This window comes from Photinus pyralis, unplaced genomic scaffold (genome assembly GCF_008802855.1).
Source record: "Photinus pyralis isolate 1611_PpyrPB1 unplaced genomic scaffold, Ppyr1.3 Ppyr1.4_LG1, whole genome shotgun sequence".
Classification (NCBI taxonomy): domain Eukaryota; kingdom Metazoa; phylum Arthropoda; class Insecta; order Coleoptera; family Lampyridae; genus Photinus; species Photinus pyralis.
Window position 1 is genome coordinate 37,495,632 of NW_022170249.1, and position 17,486 is coordinate 37,513,117.

At 38.4% G+C, this 17,486-nt stretch overlaps 3 protein-coding genes and 1 long non-coding RNA gene across 5 annotated transcripts; 2 read left to right on the forward strand and 2 right to left on the reverse strand.

Moving 5' to 3' along the window:
* Positions 1-1,846: 1,846 nt before the first annotated feature.
* Positions 1,847-4,226, reverse strand: LOC116159586. The gene is made up of 2 exons (XM_031472596.1): positions 2,565-4,226; positions 1,847-2,515 (listed from the first exon to the last, which is right to left on the reverse strand). Exons 1-2 carry the CDS (start codon positions 3,100-3,102, stop codon positions 2,208-2,210), a joined length of 846 nt encoding a protein of 281 aa, XP_031328456.1. The 5' UTR covers positions 3,103-4,226; the 3' UTR covers positions 1,847-2,207.
* On the forward strand, positions 4,122-6,033 carry LOC116160722 (protein ALP1-like). Its single transcript, XM_031473971.1, has 3 exons — positions 4,122-4,130; positions 5,186-5,309; positions 5,364-6,033. Exons 1-3 carry the CDS (start codon positions 4,122-4,124, stop codon positions 5,993-5,995), a joined length of 765 nt encoding a protein of 254 aa, XP_031329831.1. The 3' UTR covers positions 5,996-6,033.
* On the reverse strand, positions 6,009-8,758 carry LOC116159587. The gene is made up of 5 exons (XM_031472597.1): positions 8,745-8,758; positions 7,245-7,619; positions 6,960-7,187; positions 6,797-6,903; positions 6,009-6,101 (listed from the first exon to the last, which is right to left on the reverse strand). Exons 2-5 carry the CDS (start codon positions 7,516-7,518, stop codon positions 6,081-6,083), a joined length of 630 nt encoding a protein of 209 aa, XP_031328457.1. The 5' UTR covers positions 7,519-7,619; positions 8,745-8,758; the 3' UTR covers positions 6,009-6,080.
* A 7,024-nt stretch (positions 8,759-15,782) lies between these two features.
* LOC116158604 lies at positions 15,783-16,065 on the forward strand. 2 transcript variants are annotated; one of them, XR_004142781.1, is made up of 3 exons: positions 15,783-15,804; positions 15,899-15,993; positions 16,047-16,065. It is a non-coding gene; the product is annotated as an uncharacterized LOC116158604 (long non-coding RNA). The 2 variants fall into 2 exon arrangements; XR_004142787.1 differs by lacking the exon at positions 16,047-16,065 and having other exon boundaries at positions 15,899-16,003.
* Positions 16,066-17,486: the final 1,421 nt, after the last annotated feature.

Sequence of the window (17,486 nt, forward strand, 5' to 3'; positions counted from 1 at the left end):
GTTACGAAGGGATACTGTAAACAAAGGAACTTACGTGTTGTTTCAAAGTCCATTAACAACGAAGGCGATGTTGCAATGGCGAAGATTGCTCTATTCTACGAAGTTGTCGAATTTGTCGATTTTGTTACAACGAAGTCTTCTGTAACAGTTTAGTTTATTCATATTCAAATTTCAAAATTACCGCTTGCTAGGTTAGGTAGGATATAGGTGAGATGGCGTCACTTGTACGCGTGTTTCTTTCCTCGCGCAGAATCGCGTTATTATTTTTTCATTTCCGTTTTAAAGCCAACGAGGTTGTACTTGTTGTAGAGCGTGGCATTGTGAATTCTTCTTAAACCAGTGGGTAATATTTGCCATCATTCACGTGAAATCTCTGGCAATTTTACCTTGTCATTGGCGTTGTCGAGTAGTGTAACTCAGAAGCCGTTTTCTCCATTGCGAGGCTATATATCTGGTTGAAGTTCATCGCCCTACCTACATGTAAGTGAAATGGCGTTGGCTTTCTTTTACGTTATGTTATCTAAAATTCTTTCAGATTCACAATTTGAGGTTGGATAATTTCCATATTTCATTGATTTAAGTATTTTTCATTACCCTCCTGACGATTTCAGGTATGTTATTAAAAATCTCGTTAAGGGAGTGTTACATCTTCATTACTTTTAGGGGGTCCATGTAGTAGATGAATTCTTGTACCGGTCAATCCTTGTACAGACGAATCCTTGTATGGTATAGTTTATAGCATATCCTTGCACATTCTTGTGTGCGGAGGACATTGACCTGGCATAATTTTGGGATAGTAAATGAATTTGCATCTTGCGAATATTCCGGAGTACGAACAATTGCCGGCAGCTATGTTGATTGCCGGCAGCTATCCGGCGTACCACCGAGTAGATAAGCGCTAACACCTAAACGATACCGGGAGCGACCAGCTGATTGTGGAATTTTCGGAAGATACGATCTTTTACACAACCTTTTTTTTTTTAATTGCTTCAATACCGTTAATCTAGTGTAACCTTCCGACGATTTATGATTGGAGCTTTGTATTTTGTTCGCATCTAGTGTTTGAGGTCGTGGCTCTCTTCAAGAGCAACGCACCTGTATTTAACGTATGGGTAAACGAGCCGGCTACGAGTAAGCTATTTTTTTTTGGCCCTTCCGGCTCATATAATCGTTCCGAGCGTTGTAGCTTGGGGTTTGTTTTTGTGTTACAGAACTGGAACTTCGAAGGAGAGCTCTTTTTCGGAGAAGACAGCGTATGTGTTATTCAAGGTAAGATTTTTAATTTACTTGTACCCAGTGTTGCCTATATGAGTGTTATTCGGGTTAACTTAATTCAATCCTTGAATCCATTGAAATCTTAGCTACATTTTTGCTCGATCATTGTTGTAGGGGTCTGGTAACGTAATTATTAGGGAAGTGTTCATGAATTTATTTGGGGATTATTTTTGTCATTTAAGTATTTGTTATTGTCGTATTGAAGATACATTTTATTTGCCGATCCTGCACCGTTTTTGCCAGGATTAATAAATCAGAATTGCTCGTAGTGAATTTATTATTTGGCTCTCTTGTGTTTTCCCAATTTCTATACAGGAGAGGTCAGAATTTGTGCAAAATTGGGTGGCGCTCAACTAATCATTTCTAGTGACTACCAAAGATCAAAAACTTATGTTATATGCCCAAACGAACAAACCGCTGTGGAAGATTCTCATCTCGAGCCCTTCTTTTAATTAAGAATCTGAGCTAGCTGGCCGTTTATGCGGCGGGGTTTGAGTTTTACAGCGCCGAACTAACCTCACGTTATACTTCTTATTGATGTGCGGTGCTTTGACGTTCTGCTTGTTAAGAACGATGTTGCGAACTGCACGGCGACATCTTGACCCGTTGTGGATCGATCGAGATCTATATGCGAACGACGAAGGTTAATCGGCCATTGATTAACGGCGACTTCTCCACGTAGTTGAGTTGATGGCTTCTAAGCGAAGAATGGGACGAATTCTGCGCGACGAGTACACATATTGCGCTTCTGCGGCTCATGCGCGCACACGTAACAAATAGGAATATATACAGGCAAGGCAAAACGGTTATGTACAGGGTATTTTCATTAAAGGAAAAACGAAAGGATACTTTATTCTACTTTGGGGACGCAACAGAAATAATTTGATTTTATGAAAGAATTGTTGGCAATTTTTAAGGAAAACATAATCCCTTCATGTGCTTCCCCCTTCAAAAGTAACTGACAATACTATACCTTCATTATTCCCATGTATTTCGTCACCATTAACATTATCTTTATTGAATGAAGACGAGGATCGCCTACGTACAAGTTCATTTTCCAACCAAAGTTTAACGGTTGTTGGAGATCGGTTTGCCAATTGTGGGATATTGGGAATTGCTTCAGATAAATGCGATAAAGAAGGAAGTCTGTCCTCTGCCAAATATGTTGAAAAACTAGTCAATGCTGCTGATTTTTCCTCATTAGACCATGGAACTTTTTTACCACATATTCGTTTAAAGCCTTTAAACAAATTCTACATAGTATAGAGAATAAAATTTGACATTTTTACCTGCACTATGACGTCCCTTTTTTCTATTTTCTGATTCCGAACTATCCCTGTCAAGTTGAAGGTCCATTGACGAAGATGCACTGGCATGCCATTCCATTGCGGCAGGCTCCATTATTGGAGAACTGTGCCCAAGCGGCAACGTATTAGAATTCTCTTCTCGAGTAAGCGTACTGGCATTCCACTCAATTTCTGCAGACTCCTGCAGTATCGGAGAACTGCGCCCAAGTTGCAACGTATTAGAATTCTCTTTGTACCATCTCCAAAACCTTGGACATTTGTAATATATCCCTATTGTTAACAGGGAGCCGGTAAATATTGTCATGAATACTCTTATCATGACCCATAAAATGTGCAACATCTTTAATAACATTTTCCGACAAGTCTCGTACAGAACACTGCGTAGCAATATGTTTGCGTAATTGGGTACCACGAAGTAAATGAGGATTTGTTGCACCACAAAGAGTCGAATATTGCCGTAACAGATGGCAAGCTCGTAAATAACGATGACGATTATCCGTCGATGGCATTCCGAAAACATAAGGATTGCTAGGGTTAACACCAACCTTTTCACGATAACTGATAATACTATCTAACGCAGCCTGAATCTCCCAATTAACAAGTACAGGTACAGCTCTATTAAGCTTTCCTCGTATCTCAAACCGTTTGTACCTTTGTGCTAACAAAGCTTCACCTCTAGACATTTGAACTTTACAATTTGTGGAATCAATGGAATGTAAACTAGCGTAATCTTCCAACGTGATTCTTTCCAATTCACCGGCTCTGCGACGATTAAATACCATAAGGGAAATTAATGTATAGGATGCCAAGTTTTTCCAAGTGTCTACGGAAATTTGTTCTTGTTCAGATTTTAGTTTTCTATAATAGTCTCTTCTTTTAGTGCGCAAGTACGCCACTAGCTTTGAAATATCATCAGTTGACGGAACGGATACTATCTTGTGACGTTGATGTACAAGTCGATTTTCTAAGCACTGGAATATTTAAATAGGTGTAAAAAATTTTCTGCATCCTTTTTCTTTCCGAAATCATTCAATTTAATGCATTCAATCTGCCAAATGTCTGCCGCTTTTTTACATATTGTAGTAAGCATTGTAGCTGTGGTAGGAGCTTTATAAATGGTGCCTTGCTCATTCAAACCTGCAACCTTATTAATAGCGGCAACAACAACATCATATTTTGTCGGAATCATTATGGAACAAAAATCAGTTACACTGTTACCCAATGATTTTACAGCTAACAGCAGTCGTCCAATTAAGCGCAGTCGTGCACGAATCATTTCATCAAAGTGTGAATCTGCATACATTGCACACCAATAATTCGCTAATGTAATAGCAAGGAAGTCATAGCGAATAATATTGACACACTCATCGTCACGTAAAATAGGAAATATACGAGTACGTAAAGTGAAACAAGCCTTTGCATGTAACTGACGAGATATAGATCGTCCCAAATGAATAGATTTTTTCCCACCAACATTTTCTCCTCCACATTTTTTATGATGCAAACGAAGTGTCGACTTTTTAAAAAAACCTTTACAAGATGGACACGGTAAATAATTAAGGCTGTTGTAGTTGCCATATGATCGTCTTGCAACATAAAAATTACCACTGTTATGTATAGACTCTGTATTATGCATATAGTCTCCGTTCCTTCGAATAGTTTCTATTAAACGTCGTCGTTCTGGACAACCTGTAATATAATAGGTCCATTGGATTATAAATGTAATAATAGAGCGGCCTAGATTTTCAAAGCGTACAATCTCCATTTTTTAAGATATCGGAGGTAAAAGTGTATTCATGGGTACTTTTTACCAAAGAATTCGAATAAGGCAGTTCTCTGACGTCGTTGATAAATCAGGAGACGGTTGTGATGAGGGCACAGATAAAGACTGACCAGATGTTGAAGGTGTAGCAGCAGGAGGTATTTCCTGCTGTGACTGTGAATACACAGGATGGCTATGTTGAGAATGCATATGGGGAGTAGCTTGGGAATGCATAAGGGAAGGAGGTTGAGAATGGGGTGTAGGCTGTGAATACATGTGGGCGGTGGCAATTGGTGCAGTTCCTACAGAGTTTTGCCAATTAGTAGGATACGGATAAGCTGGAGTAGGCGAACAAAGCAAACCTCTATCTGCATGCATAAGTACTTCAAAAATGGAGTGCTGAACCACCTGTTGTAGTTCAGAAGGGTATTTGTTAACTTTCGTAGCGACATATGTGAAAAATGAATCAATTTCATTTGCAGGACACGGTTTCATGTCCAACTTTTTTGAGGCAGCTGCCAATATCTGAAACGCACTATTCATCATTGGAGAACTGATATCATCTCGTTTCCCCTTCACTCGCTTATCAGATTTGACCGTAGAAGGTGGCTGTGTCTCTTCTTCCCTCTGTGTTGCTTCTTGATCAATTTGCCCGACAGGCAAGTCTACTGGATAGACGCCATCTTGTACATCATCCGCCTCCTAAAATTAAAATTTAGATATTAATTCATGAATCAAATGTGTTCATAAATAGAATTAAATTTACATTGAATCCCCTCTTCTTTAAATTGAAATAGTACCCTAATAAACCATTTTTTTGAATAAGTATTTTCTGTTTCAGTTACCCACGACTCCTGCAGCTTGGACGGAAGTTGCCAAGATATTTGAAACACGTTGGAATCTGCCTCACTGTGTTGGTGCCATCGACGGCAAACACGTTGTTTTACAAGCTCCTGTGAACTCTGGTACTGAGTTCTTTAATTACAAATCGAATTTCAGTATTGTACTGTTTGCATTAGTTGATGGCAATTATAACTTTATGTTTGCTGACGTGGGATGCCAAGGCAGAATTTCAGATGGGGGAGTTTTTAAGGCGAGTAAATTACATCGAATGCTTGCAGAAAACACATTGGGACTTCCATTACCAGAAGAACTACCGGGGCGTAGTATGCAAATACCTTATTTCTTTGCAGGCGATAGTGCCTTTGCTTTAAGTGAAAATCTCATGAAACCATACGCAGGAGACTTCGCTAAAGGAACTCCTCAAAGAATTTTCAATTATCGATTGAGTAGGGGCCGTCGAATAGTAGAGAACGCCTTCGGTATTTCAAGTGCCGTGTTTAGGGTCTTAAGAAGACCAATGCTTTTGAAGCCCGAAACAGCGGAATTGGTAGTAATGACGACCATCCTGTTACATAATTATCTTAGAACGCATTCACCTAATCTGTATGCACCTGTTGGCTTATTAGACAATGAAATGGAGGGGAATTTAATCGAAGGGTCATGGAGGAAAGAAGGAGATATGACGTCTATGTTGCCGCTAATAAATGTTCCTCGAAGATCCACCAATTACTGTTCCAGAATTAGGGATGAAATAGCTGATTATTTTATTAAGGAAGGATTTTTAGAATGGCAAAACCAATATGCTTAAGAGGATTTACTCACCGTGGCAAGTCTCTTTCTCGGCAAATCCCTGTCTTCCAGAAAGCTGAAAGCTTCGTAGGCAAACCATCTGCTTACATAAACTTCATCTCTTCCTACAATACAAAATTAACATTATTCCAAGCATCCATCCGCGTAAATGTTTTATTGTATTTCAACTATTACTTTGTAATTGTACGTAAATTATGTAGTGTTTAGTGTAATTTATTAGTATGAATACATTGTAAGTTAAGTAGGTCCAAACAACTAAAATGTCAACGTTAACAACTTAATTTAACAAAAACAAAAATTGGAAACGTGTGTAATTTTATGTTGTTATTCGTATTTTATATTTTTACCTTTTCCTGTTCCAGTGCTTGTCTTCACTTTGTTTTTCTCACGCCTGTACGAAGCCAGTAGACATATTACTTTTTTTTACACTGGTCTGCAGACACCTCCATTTCCACGCCTATTTCGCGCCAAGCATCTTCTTTTAAATTTTTTTTAAAATGGTTAACATTTTTGGGGTCCCACAATAAAGGTCTACATTTATAGATGTTTATTAACCGCAATATATTTTCCTCGGGCCACTCCATATTTATAAATTACCTCGCGACCGGAATAAAAACGACGAACCTCGCACAAACACGTCCCAATGTGAACTGCGAATCCCTTTGTGTTCGTCGAAAAAACCGACAGGGAACGGTTCGTCACGAACCGCTCGCGAACGGTTCGCGAGCGCTAACAAATCCCGTCCCAATCTAACGAACCAGTTGTTCGCGAACGGTTCGGCTCGCATATGTATACGCACCTTAACATATTGTTCGTTTTCAATGGCCACATCTTGAAAAGTATCCACGTCTAATATTTCAAATGTCTCGGAATCAAGTTCAATAGGCGCTTCTAAGCTCATTTCATCTGATAATTAGATAAAGTAAAATTAGATATCCAAAATAAAGTAGCAAAGCACTTACACAGTGGTTGTACTGCAAAGGGGATTGATCGCCTGCTGGATGCTGGCACACAATCACCATTTGTTGTAGGTGCCACATGATAGGATTCTTTATTATCTCTTATGCAAGTTCGTGTGTAGGAGTGATCTGTGATAACAAAGAACGAAACATTTTGATCTTCAGAGGTGGAAGTGTCAAATTCATTAAAGACATCAGAGTGAGGTACAATCTGTTCCAAGCATGGTCGATCTGCAAGGCAGGAAAACAATGTCAAAAATCATGCATAATATAATAAAAGAAACTTACCAAGTGGTTGTGAGGTGAAGGAAAAAGATTCATTATGGTCTATATCAATGGTATTTTCTTCTACTACATAATATTCAATGTTGTCAGTATTTGGGTCTTTGTTTGTTCCGTTATCAAATTCAAAAAGATTCGTGTCGGGCACCATCTGTCCTTCTAAGACTGCTTTATCCGCAAGTTGCACTGTGGAGGGAACCAATTGGTTATCGGAAAAACGATGGGCAGTTGTAGTTGCAATAGGAGCTGGTGCATTGTCCTCTATATCTCTGATTATCATTTCTATTGTAGACCATTCGTTGTCCCCAAAGTGATTTGCTTCAGGGTTCCACTCAGCAGTGATCTCGGAATCGGGTGGCGTAGGTACTTCTAAATCTGTACCTGAATTTTAATTGTAATATTACTATTGTGGTATTGACTGGAGTCAATGTGTGCGACAAGAGCTATATAGGCTATAAACTGAGTAACTCTTGAGGATTTGATTTTCACTCATTCTAATATGGATTATTCAGATATGTGTTTCGAGAGCGACGTCTGCGAAAGGTTCACGATCACGAAGAAACAGGGACCGGAGGTTGACTGCGAGCTATGGTTAACCGACGAGTTCTTGCTATTTGTCGATAATGATGAAGAATTAGACGGCCTCGGATTCACGGAGTTTGTCCAGGAACCCAGTTGCGAAGAAGTAGTTGTACAGGCTTTATTCAACAACAATTTGCGAGTGCACTCTCATGATGAGAGGTTGATGCCTGCGCTTCAATGCGACGATACGCCACTCAGGCTCATCGGGGGAATGGATCAAGCTAGTACGTCCACACGATCACCCAGGAGCACGACCCTACATGCTGACCAAACCACCTCAACGGATGGGACGCCTCCTCCTATTCCAGAGACGGACGATATTGTTGCGGTCTTTAGAGAGGAAGACGATGACGGACAGCGGATTGTGTTCCCCGGTAACATTCGAGAGATAGAGATGCCCGTTTTTGGGCTTAGACCTGAAAGAATAAGACAGCTGCGTGAAGAAGTAGAGAGATTAACTCACGAAGCGATCAACCTGTGTAGACACATAGGTTATAGATACACTGGCTGGATAGACGTATGCGAGCGGCAGTTAATCAGATACGCTGTTCAGATGCGTAAAACGTTCAGGAGCCCAGAGAAGAGGATTATTGCCGAGCTTTACCTAAAATCACTTTGGTTGAAAGAGTGGCTAAGACGCCTGACTTTAAGAAAAGAGGTGCTAGACTCACAATTAGGACCCACAATCAACCCGGTAGCTCGAGATGCAACGCCACAACCAGACCACAGACAGCACAGGAGGTATTTAAACGAAAGAACCTACCTAACTAGACATTCATACAGAGGGAGCAAGACGTTTTCCCAGTTACTAGTGCTGATGTTTGGAACTGACAGTGTTGATATCGCTAACGCCAAATTGGAGCTGTTAGCTACATCCGACGAAGCATGTCAAATTACATTCCCATAATGTGATTAAAAACTTACAGATTGGTTGTGTGGTAAAAGTGAATTGTTGGATGATGGCTCCTGACCACTTGTCGGATCACAACCAAATGATCTGCAGAGTTCTAAAATTTTATTATAAAGTCAATATTACGTTGTTTAAAATTCTTACCAATACGTGGACGGTTGGAAATTATATTTTGTTTAATACTTTCTAATAAGCAATGATTTTCTGTAAACGAATCAAATTTTACACAATGCAATTTATAAAAAAAACTTACTGTTGTAAGTAATAATATTGGCTGGATAATATTTGTTGTCGGTCCATTTTGCTCGTACATTTTGTCGGTTTATTTTCAGAGACTTTGTGGTGCAAATTGTGACGGTTTTTTTCGAAACCGTATAAATTGCTTATTTGGTTAAGAATTCAGTAGTTTTTTTTTGAGATTGTATTTCAGGCTTTAACGTTCTAATTTTCCTTGCGCTTAATTTTCACTCCGTGACAGCATATTTCATTGCATTGTCACATTTAAATTGTTATCACTGCTTATCCCCTTCTATGTATGTTTTCTCCTTGTCCTACAATTCAAAGTTGGGAATCTTTAAAGTTTAAATATTTGGTCACCTGAGATTGATTAGGGGAATCCCCGCTTTTATACATTTCCCCAGGAAAAGTGAAAGTCTTCTTCTCTTCCTGTTGCAACTCTCGTGCAAGATTGAAGTGTGGTTATTCTTAATTAAAATTTATCCAACTCATCGTGAGGATTATTTAAGAATAAAGGCTCCTTTTGAAGCTGGAATTATTAGTTGGCAATTTGGGTTCTGCTATTATTGGACCAGCGTTCATTTTCGCACTTGGGCGGATTATTCGACCACATGGATTTTACACTTCGGCTCGTTCAAGATCTTTAGAGGTGTAGTGAATGTGGCAACATGGCACTAACCGGATGTCAAGGTTGTACACAAGGTTGCTAATGTACAATGATTTTGTGTTTTTGTAATACAATTATCCCAATAAACAAGCTTTACAAGTACAAGTTTATGTACAAGAATATAACATGGCGCAGTCGAGAAAGGAAATGTAAGTCGAGTCAAGTTAAGTTTTAGAATCGCACACCCTTGAACCTAACCTCCAAGCACGTGTTTAAAAGGTTGGTTAATAAGAGGTCCAGCAAAGTATTAAGTATTATGGAAGGCTTCAAAGCACCTAAAAGCTTGGATATAAATAGTACCAATCTAAGTGAGAGCTGGAAGAGGTTTACACAGAGTTTTGAAATCTACTTGAAGGCAACGCAGAAGAATCAAGTCCAGCCTGAAATAAAAGTAGCGATTTTTCTAAAAAATTAGAATCTACATGAAATTTCCTTAGATGGAGAAGGTTTTTTGTTCTTATTCATATAACATTCAATGAAAGATAGGATCATGATACATGATTGGAAAATAATTTCATGTAGATTCTAATTTTTCACAAATCCAAGATGGCGCCCATAAGAAAATCTAAAGTTCCTAATCGCATCTCAAAAACCATTCGTTGAGAAGAAATGCTGATCGCATCAATGGAGAGACATACAAAAAGTGCTCTAATAATGTTTTACTTTTAACCTTTAACGGTTTTCGAGTTTTTTGAGAAAATCCAAAAATCAAATTTTCGGTTTTTATCGGATATCTCCAAAAGTATTCGGAATTTTTTTAATCCAAAGACAGATTATTATTGAGCACCAAAATGCCCAACTTTGCCTCCATTTAACCGACTTCGTATCTCTTACCGTTTACGAGATCCCCATACTTACCCTCGAATTTGTGGCACACTGTAGAAAAATTCCTTTCATTTACATTTTTGTTTCAAATCACGTTTTTACTTCAACTCGCGTTTTTTCGATTGATACGAAATTTTCTAATCCCATATAAAAATTTCGTTTATATAAAAATTATAATTTTGCCAGTGTACCCTACTCCACAAAAATGTATACTAACAGAAAAACATTACATTTTCACTTCAACTCGCGTTTTTTTCGATTGGGACGAAATTTTCTAATCTCATTATAAACATATACAAACGTCTTATGAAAAACTGGGAAAAGTGAAATTATTGAGGAATAGCTGTCATTAGCACCATTATTTCTATTATTAGGGCTAATTTATATGTACGAATTATAATTCCATTACATACTGAATAATAAAGTTCACATGGTAAATGTGATTTCATTTTGGGTGAAAACAATTTTTTTTTTCAAATGTAATGATTTTTTTTAACACATCTAAATGTGACACAAACTAGAAAGTATACCTAAGCTTGTAGCGTTCTTGAAAAAGAATTGAATTGAATGCGAACCAACTTTTTACAAATTTATGCTTGATTTTAGAATTAGACGATTTTTTGTAACATGTCAAAAAAATGAATGTGGAACCAACTTTTTATAATCAATGTCTAATTTATATGCGTATTCATCTCAATGACTAATGACCTCTGTCAATTAGGTAATTACCTGTTTACTTTATACCTACACTGGTTGAGCAGGTACATTCCTCTATCTTTGTCTCTTTGTTAGCATTAATTGTAATTAAATATTATGCAATTCAACATACGTCAAACAAAAATAAAATTTAACTGGTATACACCCTTAACGATAACGAAACCATGAAAACAACGAATACTTTTAGAATGTATTCAAGTAAGGAATACAGAGTAACGAATGCTTTATTTTTCACCACACTAATGGTAATGAGTACAGATAGCCTAGCGTTGATTAGGCACAGTCTCATACGAGGTCTAATTGCAAAAATTCGCCTCCCAGAGAAATTACATTGAAATGAATCTGTGTCGACCAGCGAAGAGCTGTGTAGGGCGGGCAGGTTCAATGTAATTATATTGGGGGGCATTTTTGCAATTCGATTAGACTTGGTGCGTACCAATTTGCAAAGCGATCGAACTTTTCTAAACAAAGTTATCGTGTACACGGACAGACGGCGAAACAAAATTTTCACAACATCGAGAATAATTAAAAAAACGGTTACTAACCTTTTTTCACTCCACACCGTAAGCAGGTGGCTCTTTCGCAACTGGACCCCAACAATTTTGCAGCGCAGTACTGGTCTACTTTTTCGGATGGGCAGTTTCTTAAATATACCCACGCGATTCTCCGCAATTCTGCTTTAATATGTTGGCCCCATTGCGAAGCGTCTTGCTGTCCAATTTGCTGCAGTTGTTCGGCAGTAAGATGCAAACGCCTACAGCAATTGAAATTGCACATTTTAAAACAACGCAATAACTCGTGGCTGTATGTACACGCGTTACGCATACACGTGCCAAACAAGAAATCGCAACACATATTATTTGGTGTTGGTGGAAGCGGCGTAGGGGTCGCCATTGCAAAAAAAATTACAATTCCTTGGAACGAAATCGCAATGATAACAAAACACGAGGAATACTGAAGAAAGGTGACGTGCCAGGCAATCGCCCCTACACACCGCGCTCCACACCGAAGGGTGAAACCTGTTGCAAACAAAGCAGTGGCGCAACAAATCGCAATGTCCAATCTACTATTTCAAGAAATGCACTAATACAATGAACGGTTTGAAGCAATTATTGGCAAATCCGTTCAATTAAAAGTACACACTCTAAACCTAAACTAAACAAATATTTTTATTACGTCAGACTCTCCTCTGCACACTGGACACCGCTTGATCACCGTCTCTTCCCCACCCGCCACTGTACGATAACCGCGCAAAAACGGCAATCCTTTTTCGCACTGTTTACATAAACTATGGCTACAAAGACTAAAGCAAACGATTTCGCCCTTGAAAATTTCCCCTAAACAAATGGGGCACTTAAAAAAACTGTCAGCCGGCATAGGGTTATGCGAAAAACGAAACTGAGGTCGGGTGCAAATGCCTTTGGTAAAATCATTACAACGAGTTAGCCTGGAGTTAATTCGCGCTAGTTCTAATTTTATATTGTCTGTAACAACCCACTGCTCACGATAAAGGCCCGCTTCGGCGCCTTGCTGCAGTGCACATGCGGCACCCATTACCGTATCTGCACGTTTTATTTTGGAAGTCCTTATAAATTTGGACCTCACTCTTCGTCACTTGGTGATAGTAAATCGTCAGATTAAACAAAACGACACGAAGCACTGTCGCGATCCTACTCCACTAAAATAAAAATTTTCCTGTATGTATGCTGACCGATAAAGGAGAGGGAGAGCGGAGAAACTAAAAATTGTAAAAGCCAAAAGACTGGGGGGGATATATACTCACAAACGCGAAATTTAATTTGCTAGATATAAGGTTATCACACGATTTGTTATTGAAATTATTCCTTTTCAACATTTTTTTGGATATCATGGCCCTTTGTAGTTACGTTCAAACGTGTTTAAATATTTGAAACATTTCCTTACGAAAAAAAGCAAAACCAAACCAGCGGAGCGAACAGGCACCATCGCAGCAGCTGTTATCAATCTCACCAGTTTTGCAGTGACCTATGACCCATAAACCCCTTAGAAAGGCCCGGAAACCCGTTGAAGTTATGACTAAAAATAATCTTATATACAACGAAAAATTATTCTTGTAATCGGTCCTTGTCCACAACACATTCTTCATTGCAATTGCATTATTTGGTATTTGGCACATTTCTTCTGCACAATGTTACAAGCTTTAAAACCATATGTAGGTACTTACGACCAACGCCAGAAAAAAAACTCCTAGGAAAAAAGCCCCCGGAATAACAAACCCATGGAAAAAAAAACCCGGAAAGAAATCCCTGGATAATCCCCCGTAAAAAAACTAAAATATTATGCGAAACGAAAGCCAAAATTGCAGATTTGTTTACTGAAACTGGGATAAAAGATGGAAATCATTTGACATAAGGATCTGATTTGAGATTCTTTTTCCGCTCTTCAAAATAAGTTTGAAATAAATTTTTTTTTGCAGCACCAACAATTATCCTTGCTGATTTTAGCACATCTGATTTCACGTATTATGTCTGAAACCAAAAAGGCACAAACGGTGAGCATAAAAGCACAATTGAGGCACAATACATACAAAAAAATTGGTTCATTTTTGAGCTAATGGGGGGCCAAGTGAACGGACCCGACATTACCGACTCTCTAACCGCGACAGTTTTTAATTTAATTTAATACCATGGACCGTGACGTCTAGGTTGTAATCGAAAATGGATACGATCCAAGATAATTAAATTTATACAAATATTTTCTTGTACTAATTGTACTGGCCTTATCTGAACGATCAAATACCATCGACCAAGACACTTTTGAATGTAAGTCTGAAATCGTTTCATAAGGTTGTACATGATAGTAAAAGTTAAATTTCGATGGGCAATTTCTTTAATCAACGAGATCATCGTTTACCGATTCCAAAAAAGGTCAGAGCTGTCCCCGTTGGTTCTAATCGAAAATGGATTCGACCCAAAGATGCTCTTTAAGTTTTAAACGAATATGTTCTTGTACTAAGAGAACTGGCTTTATCTAAATGATCAAATACCATTGACCATGACACTTTTGGATATGTCTGAAATCGGTTCAAAAGGTTGTACATGATAGTAAAGGTTAAATTTCCATGGGCAATTTCTTTAATCAACGAGATCATCGGGTACCGATTCCAAAAAAAGTCAGAGATGTCCCCGTTGGTTCTAATCGAAAATTGATTCGATCCAAAGTTAATCTTTAAGTTTTAAACAAATATGTCCTTGTACTAAGGGAACCGGCCTTATCTGAACGATCAAATACCATGGACCATGGCACTTTTGAATATAAGTCTGAAATTGGTTCAAAAGGTTGTAAATGATAGTAAAGGTTAAATTTCAATGGGCATTTTTTAATCAGCGAGATCATCGGGTTCCGATTCGAAAAAAGACTAGAGGTGTACTTCTTGGTTTCCATGGAAAAGTGACTCGACGCGATCCATTCCTGAAGTTTATTTAAATGAATTCGTTCTTGAACGAAGGCAAATTGGACAAATAATTAAGTAAAACCAGAGTAGTGGGTGCTCTTTGGTACAACGTATAATAGTTTTAAATGCCTTACGTCATCCGGTTTTATAACGTAGACTAAGTAACGGTAAAAATGAAATTAGGTAGCCACCTTTGATTATACTGTTTTAATATTTTTAATCATTAGAACTTAATCATCGTGAGAAAAAGTACATTTATATTGTAACCATATTTCCAACAGTACACCAGAAGACGCAGACCACCGGTTATTGAAGGGCAATCCCGTATAACCATGCGATATAGGTTTTCGTGAACTGTATAGAATAGTCTATATGCTATAAAGATTTCTCGATAAAGATCTTAACTGTATATCATATTTAGAGTATAACTAAAGATATTCTTTATAGATGTATGTTTTATTTAATCTATACAGCGATTATACAGCACTATCTGTATATATTTTTCTGAATAGAATATATGCTGTAAATTTATCGCACATATAAAGTATTCTTATATACACAACGACATTTCAGTACAGGTCATGGGTAAAAACACTTTACTGTTGTGGAAGATATATGCCTACTTTATTAAATCTATGTGTATTCTATACGAATAGCTATAATTATCCTCTACTAAATAGGTATTAATTCTTTACCTAATCGATACTATATTTCGCCATTTGTACACAAATCTTTAGTAACGTTGAATTATAGACGGGGTAACTAACTCATTAGTGTAGGAAAATAGGATAGTATAGATTCTGTTCAGTTTCCTTTACTGAATCTGTATAAAAGTTGCCTTTCGGAGTTGCGCGTGACAAGCTTAGCGAGGTTATGTCATTTTGTTATTGATAGACAAGTCTCATTTCACGTGCGAAACGAGTGTAATTACAAATTACCTAGTGCCGAAGGAATATGGAGACGTACACTGTGTACCAGTTTATTGGAACTAGCGACACGTGTGTGTTAGCTACAAGTTGGGTTAAAGAAGGGCAGGTAAAGTTTTCGAAAATCCATTATGATATATCTATATGTGTTTAATTTTTTAAGGTAAAATACGATAGCAAAAAAGCATCTGATTATGCCAAAAAGGGAAAAACACCTTACAAAAAATGGACTAGCTATAAAGTTGAGCCAATTTGTACTAAATTGTTCGGTAAAGTAACTATATGTACATCTAATTTCTAACTTACTTTCAAATACGAGTACCTATGTACCTACCCTTGATAAATAAAATTCCTCTTTGGCAGATTCTTATGATGCTGCTTATAGGGCAGAATCTGTTTTATTGGAAAAATCTGACTTAGAATCAACCGACATAGAAGCGATCAACAACCCCACACAGGTATTAGATATAAAAAGACGAAAAAATAAACGTGTAATTCCAAATTGTACCAGTGCTAGAGATGAAAGTGAGCTATCTTCTAGTGAAGATGAGAGTGCCGTTATTTGTCTTAATCTACCCCCTGCACCTGATACAACACTAATAACTATTAACGAAACTGTATCAACTGAAGATCCAGCGAATTATATTCCCGTATACGTGAATAATAATGAGCCTGAAACGGATTTAGGTAATGGCATTTACAAAGAAACACCCTCCGAAACACGCATTGAAACAAACTCAATTGATATAACTGACATCAATGATGTTCCATTGTCGTTAGCCACTGAAAGACAAGTTAATGATATAAAAGAACTAATTATTGCACAAATTTTAATAAAAATACTTGCTTATAAACGTAGCAAAGTGTGATGTATAGGTACAACAAAAAAATTGTTTGCATCTTCATTAGGAAGGCAGCACATTTTGCATATGATTGGGTCTTTTGTTAATGAAATTATCGAAATTTTATCTTCAAAATGACCAAGGAAGAAATAAAATTGTTTATAAATTTCTGTGTTAATTTTTGAGAACACACTTGAATTTATAAAAATTTGTCCTTCAATCACAATAGTACCATTTTGTTTTTTAAAAAAAATCACCTTATAACTCTTTTAGTGCTCAACATTACACAATTATCACTTTTCCGATTGGTATGAATTTTAAAATTGTGAAATGATGCTTTTATCATCGATCGACGAGACGTTACGGTTTATCAAAAACGCGAAAAACACGAACAACACCCTAAAATCCATGTGCAAACGGGTAAGCGAGACGTTCACAACCCTCGAGAACCATCGGAGGCTCATCGAGCAGAAGTGGGGACACTACGTGAGCAACCTAAAGGTGACGACCAAAAGCAGCGTGCCAGAGGTCCGACCGGACAAGGTGCAGGCAGCCAATAGACCAATCACAAGAAGAGAGATGAAAACGACTGAGGCGCAGACGAGCCCCCTAGTCTCTTATGCAGCTATAACGGCCAAACCTGGACCGTCGGGACATGATGGACGAGTGCCGACCAGAAACCGCCAAACCAGGAGGGTCGAAATTGCAACGCCAGCGACGACCGAGGAGGAAGAAGTGGAGAAAGCGGCCGAGGACGTGAACAAGGCAAGGGCACAGAAGTCGAGGTTGATTCACCGAAACGATACTGAAGGGGACCCCGAAGGCGAATGGAAGCAGGCCAGTAGAAGAAAGGGGAGGCCGAAGGAGAGGCAGCAGGCTACCAGCGAGAGCGAAGGCGTGACCTCAGGCACCAGGCGAAGGGCGCCGAGGGCGGAAGCGGTGCTGGTACGGCTGCAGGGTGGAAACCACCTAGAAGACATACTGAAACGGATACGGCAGACCGACATGTCAGGGGTGGATACCAAGATAGAGGGTATCCAGAGAACAAGGGCGGGGGACATCCTTTTGAGAATGGAAAGGGGCCGAAGATAAAGGCGGCGATAAGCGAC

Excerpts from the sequence above, each read along its gene's own strand:
- LOC116159586 (XM_031472596.1), bottom strand. The coding sequence starts at position 3,102 with ATGTTTTCGGAATGCCATCGACGGATAATCGTCATCGTTATTTACGAG. Across the intron at positions 2,516-2,564 it reads AAAGGGACGTCATAGTGCAG|GCTTTAAACGAATATGTGGT; the intron begins GTAAAAATGTCA and ends ATTTGTTTAAAG.
- LOC116159587 (XM_031472597.1), bottom strand. The coding sequence starts at position 7,518 with ATGATAATCAGAGATATAGAGGACAATGCACCAGCTCCTATTGCAACT. Across the intron at positions 7,188-7,244 it reads CTTCACCTCACAACCACTTG|ATCGACCATGCTTGGAACAG; the intron begins GTAAGTTTCTTT and ends CCTGCCTTGCAG. Across the intron at positions 6,904-6,959 it reads CTTTGCAGTACAACCACTGT|ATGAAATGAGCTTAGAAGCG; the intron begins GTAAGTGCTTTG and ends TCTAATTATCAG.
- LOC116160722 (XM_031473971.1), top strand. Across the intron at positions 5,310-5,363 it reads ACAAGCTCCTGTGAACTCTG|TTGATGGCAATTATAACTTT; the intron begins GTACTGAGTTCT and ends TGTTTGCATTAG.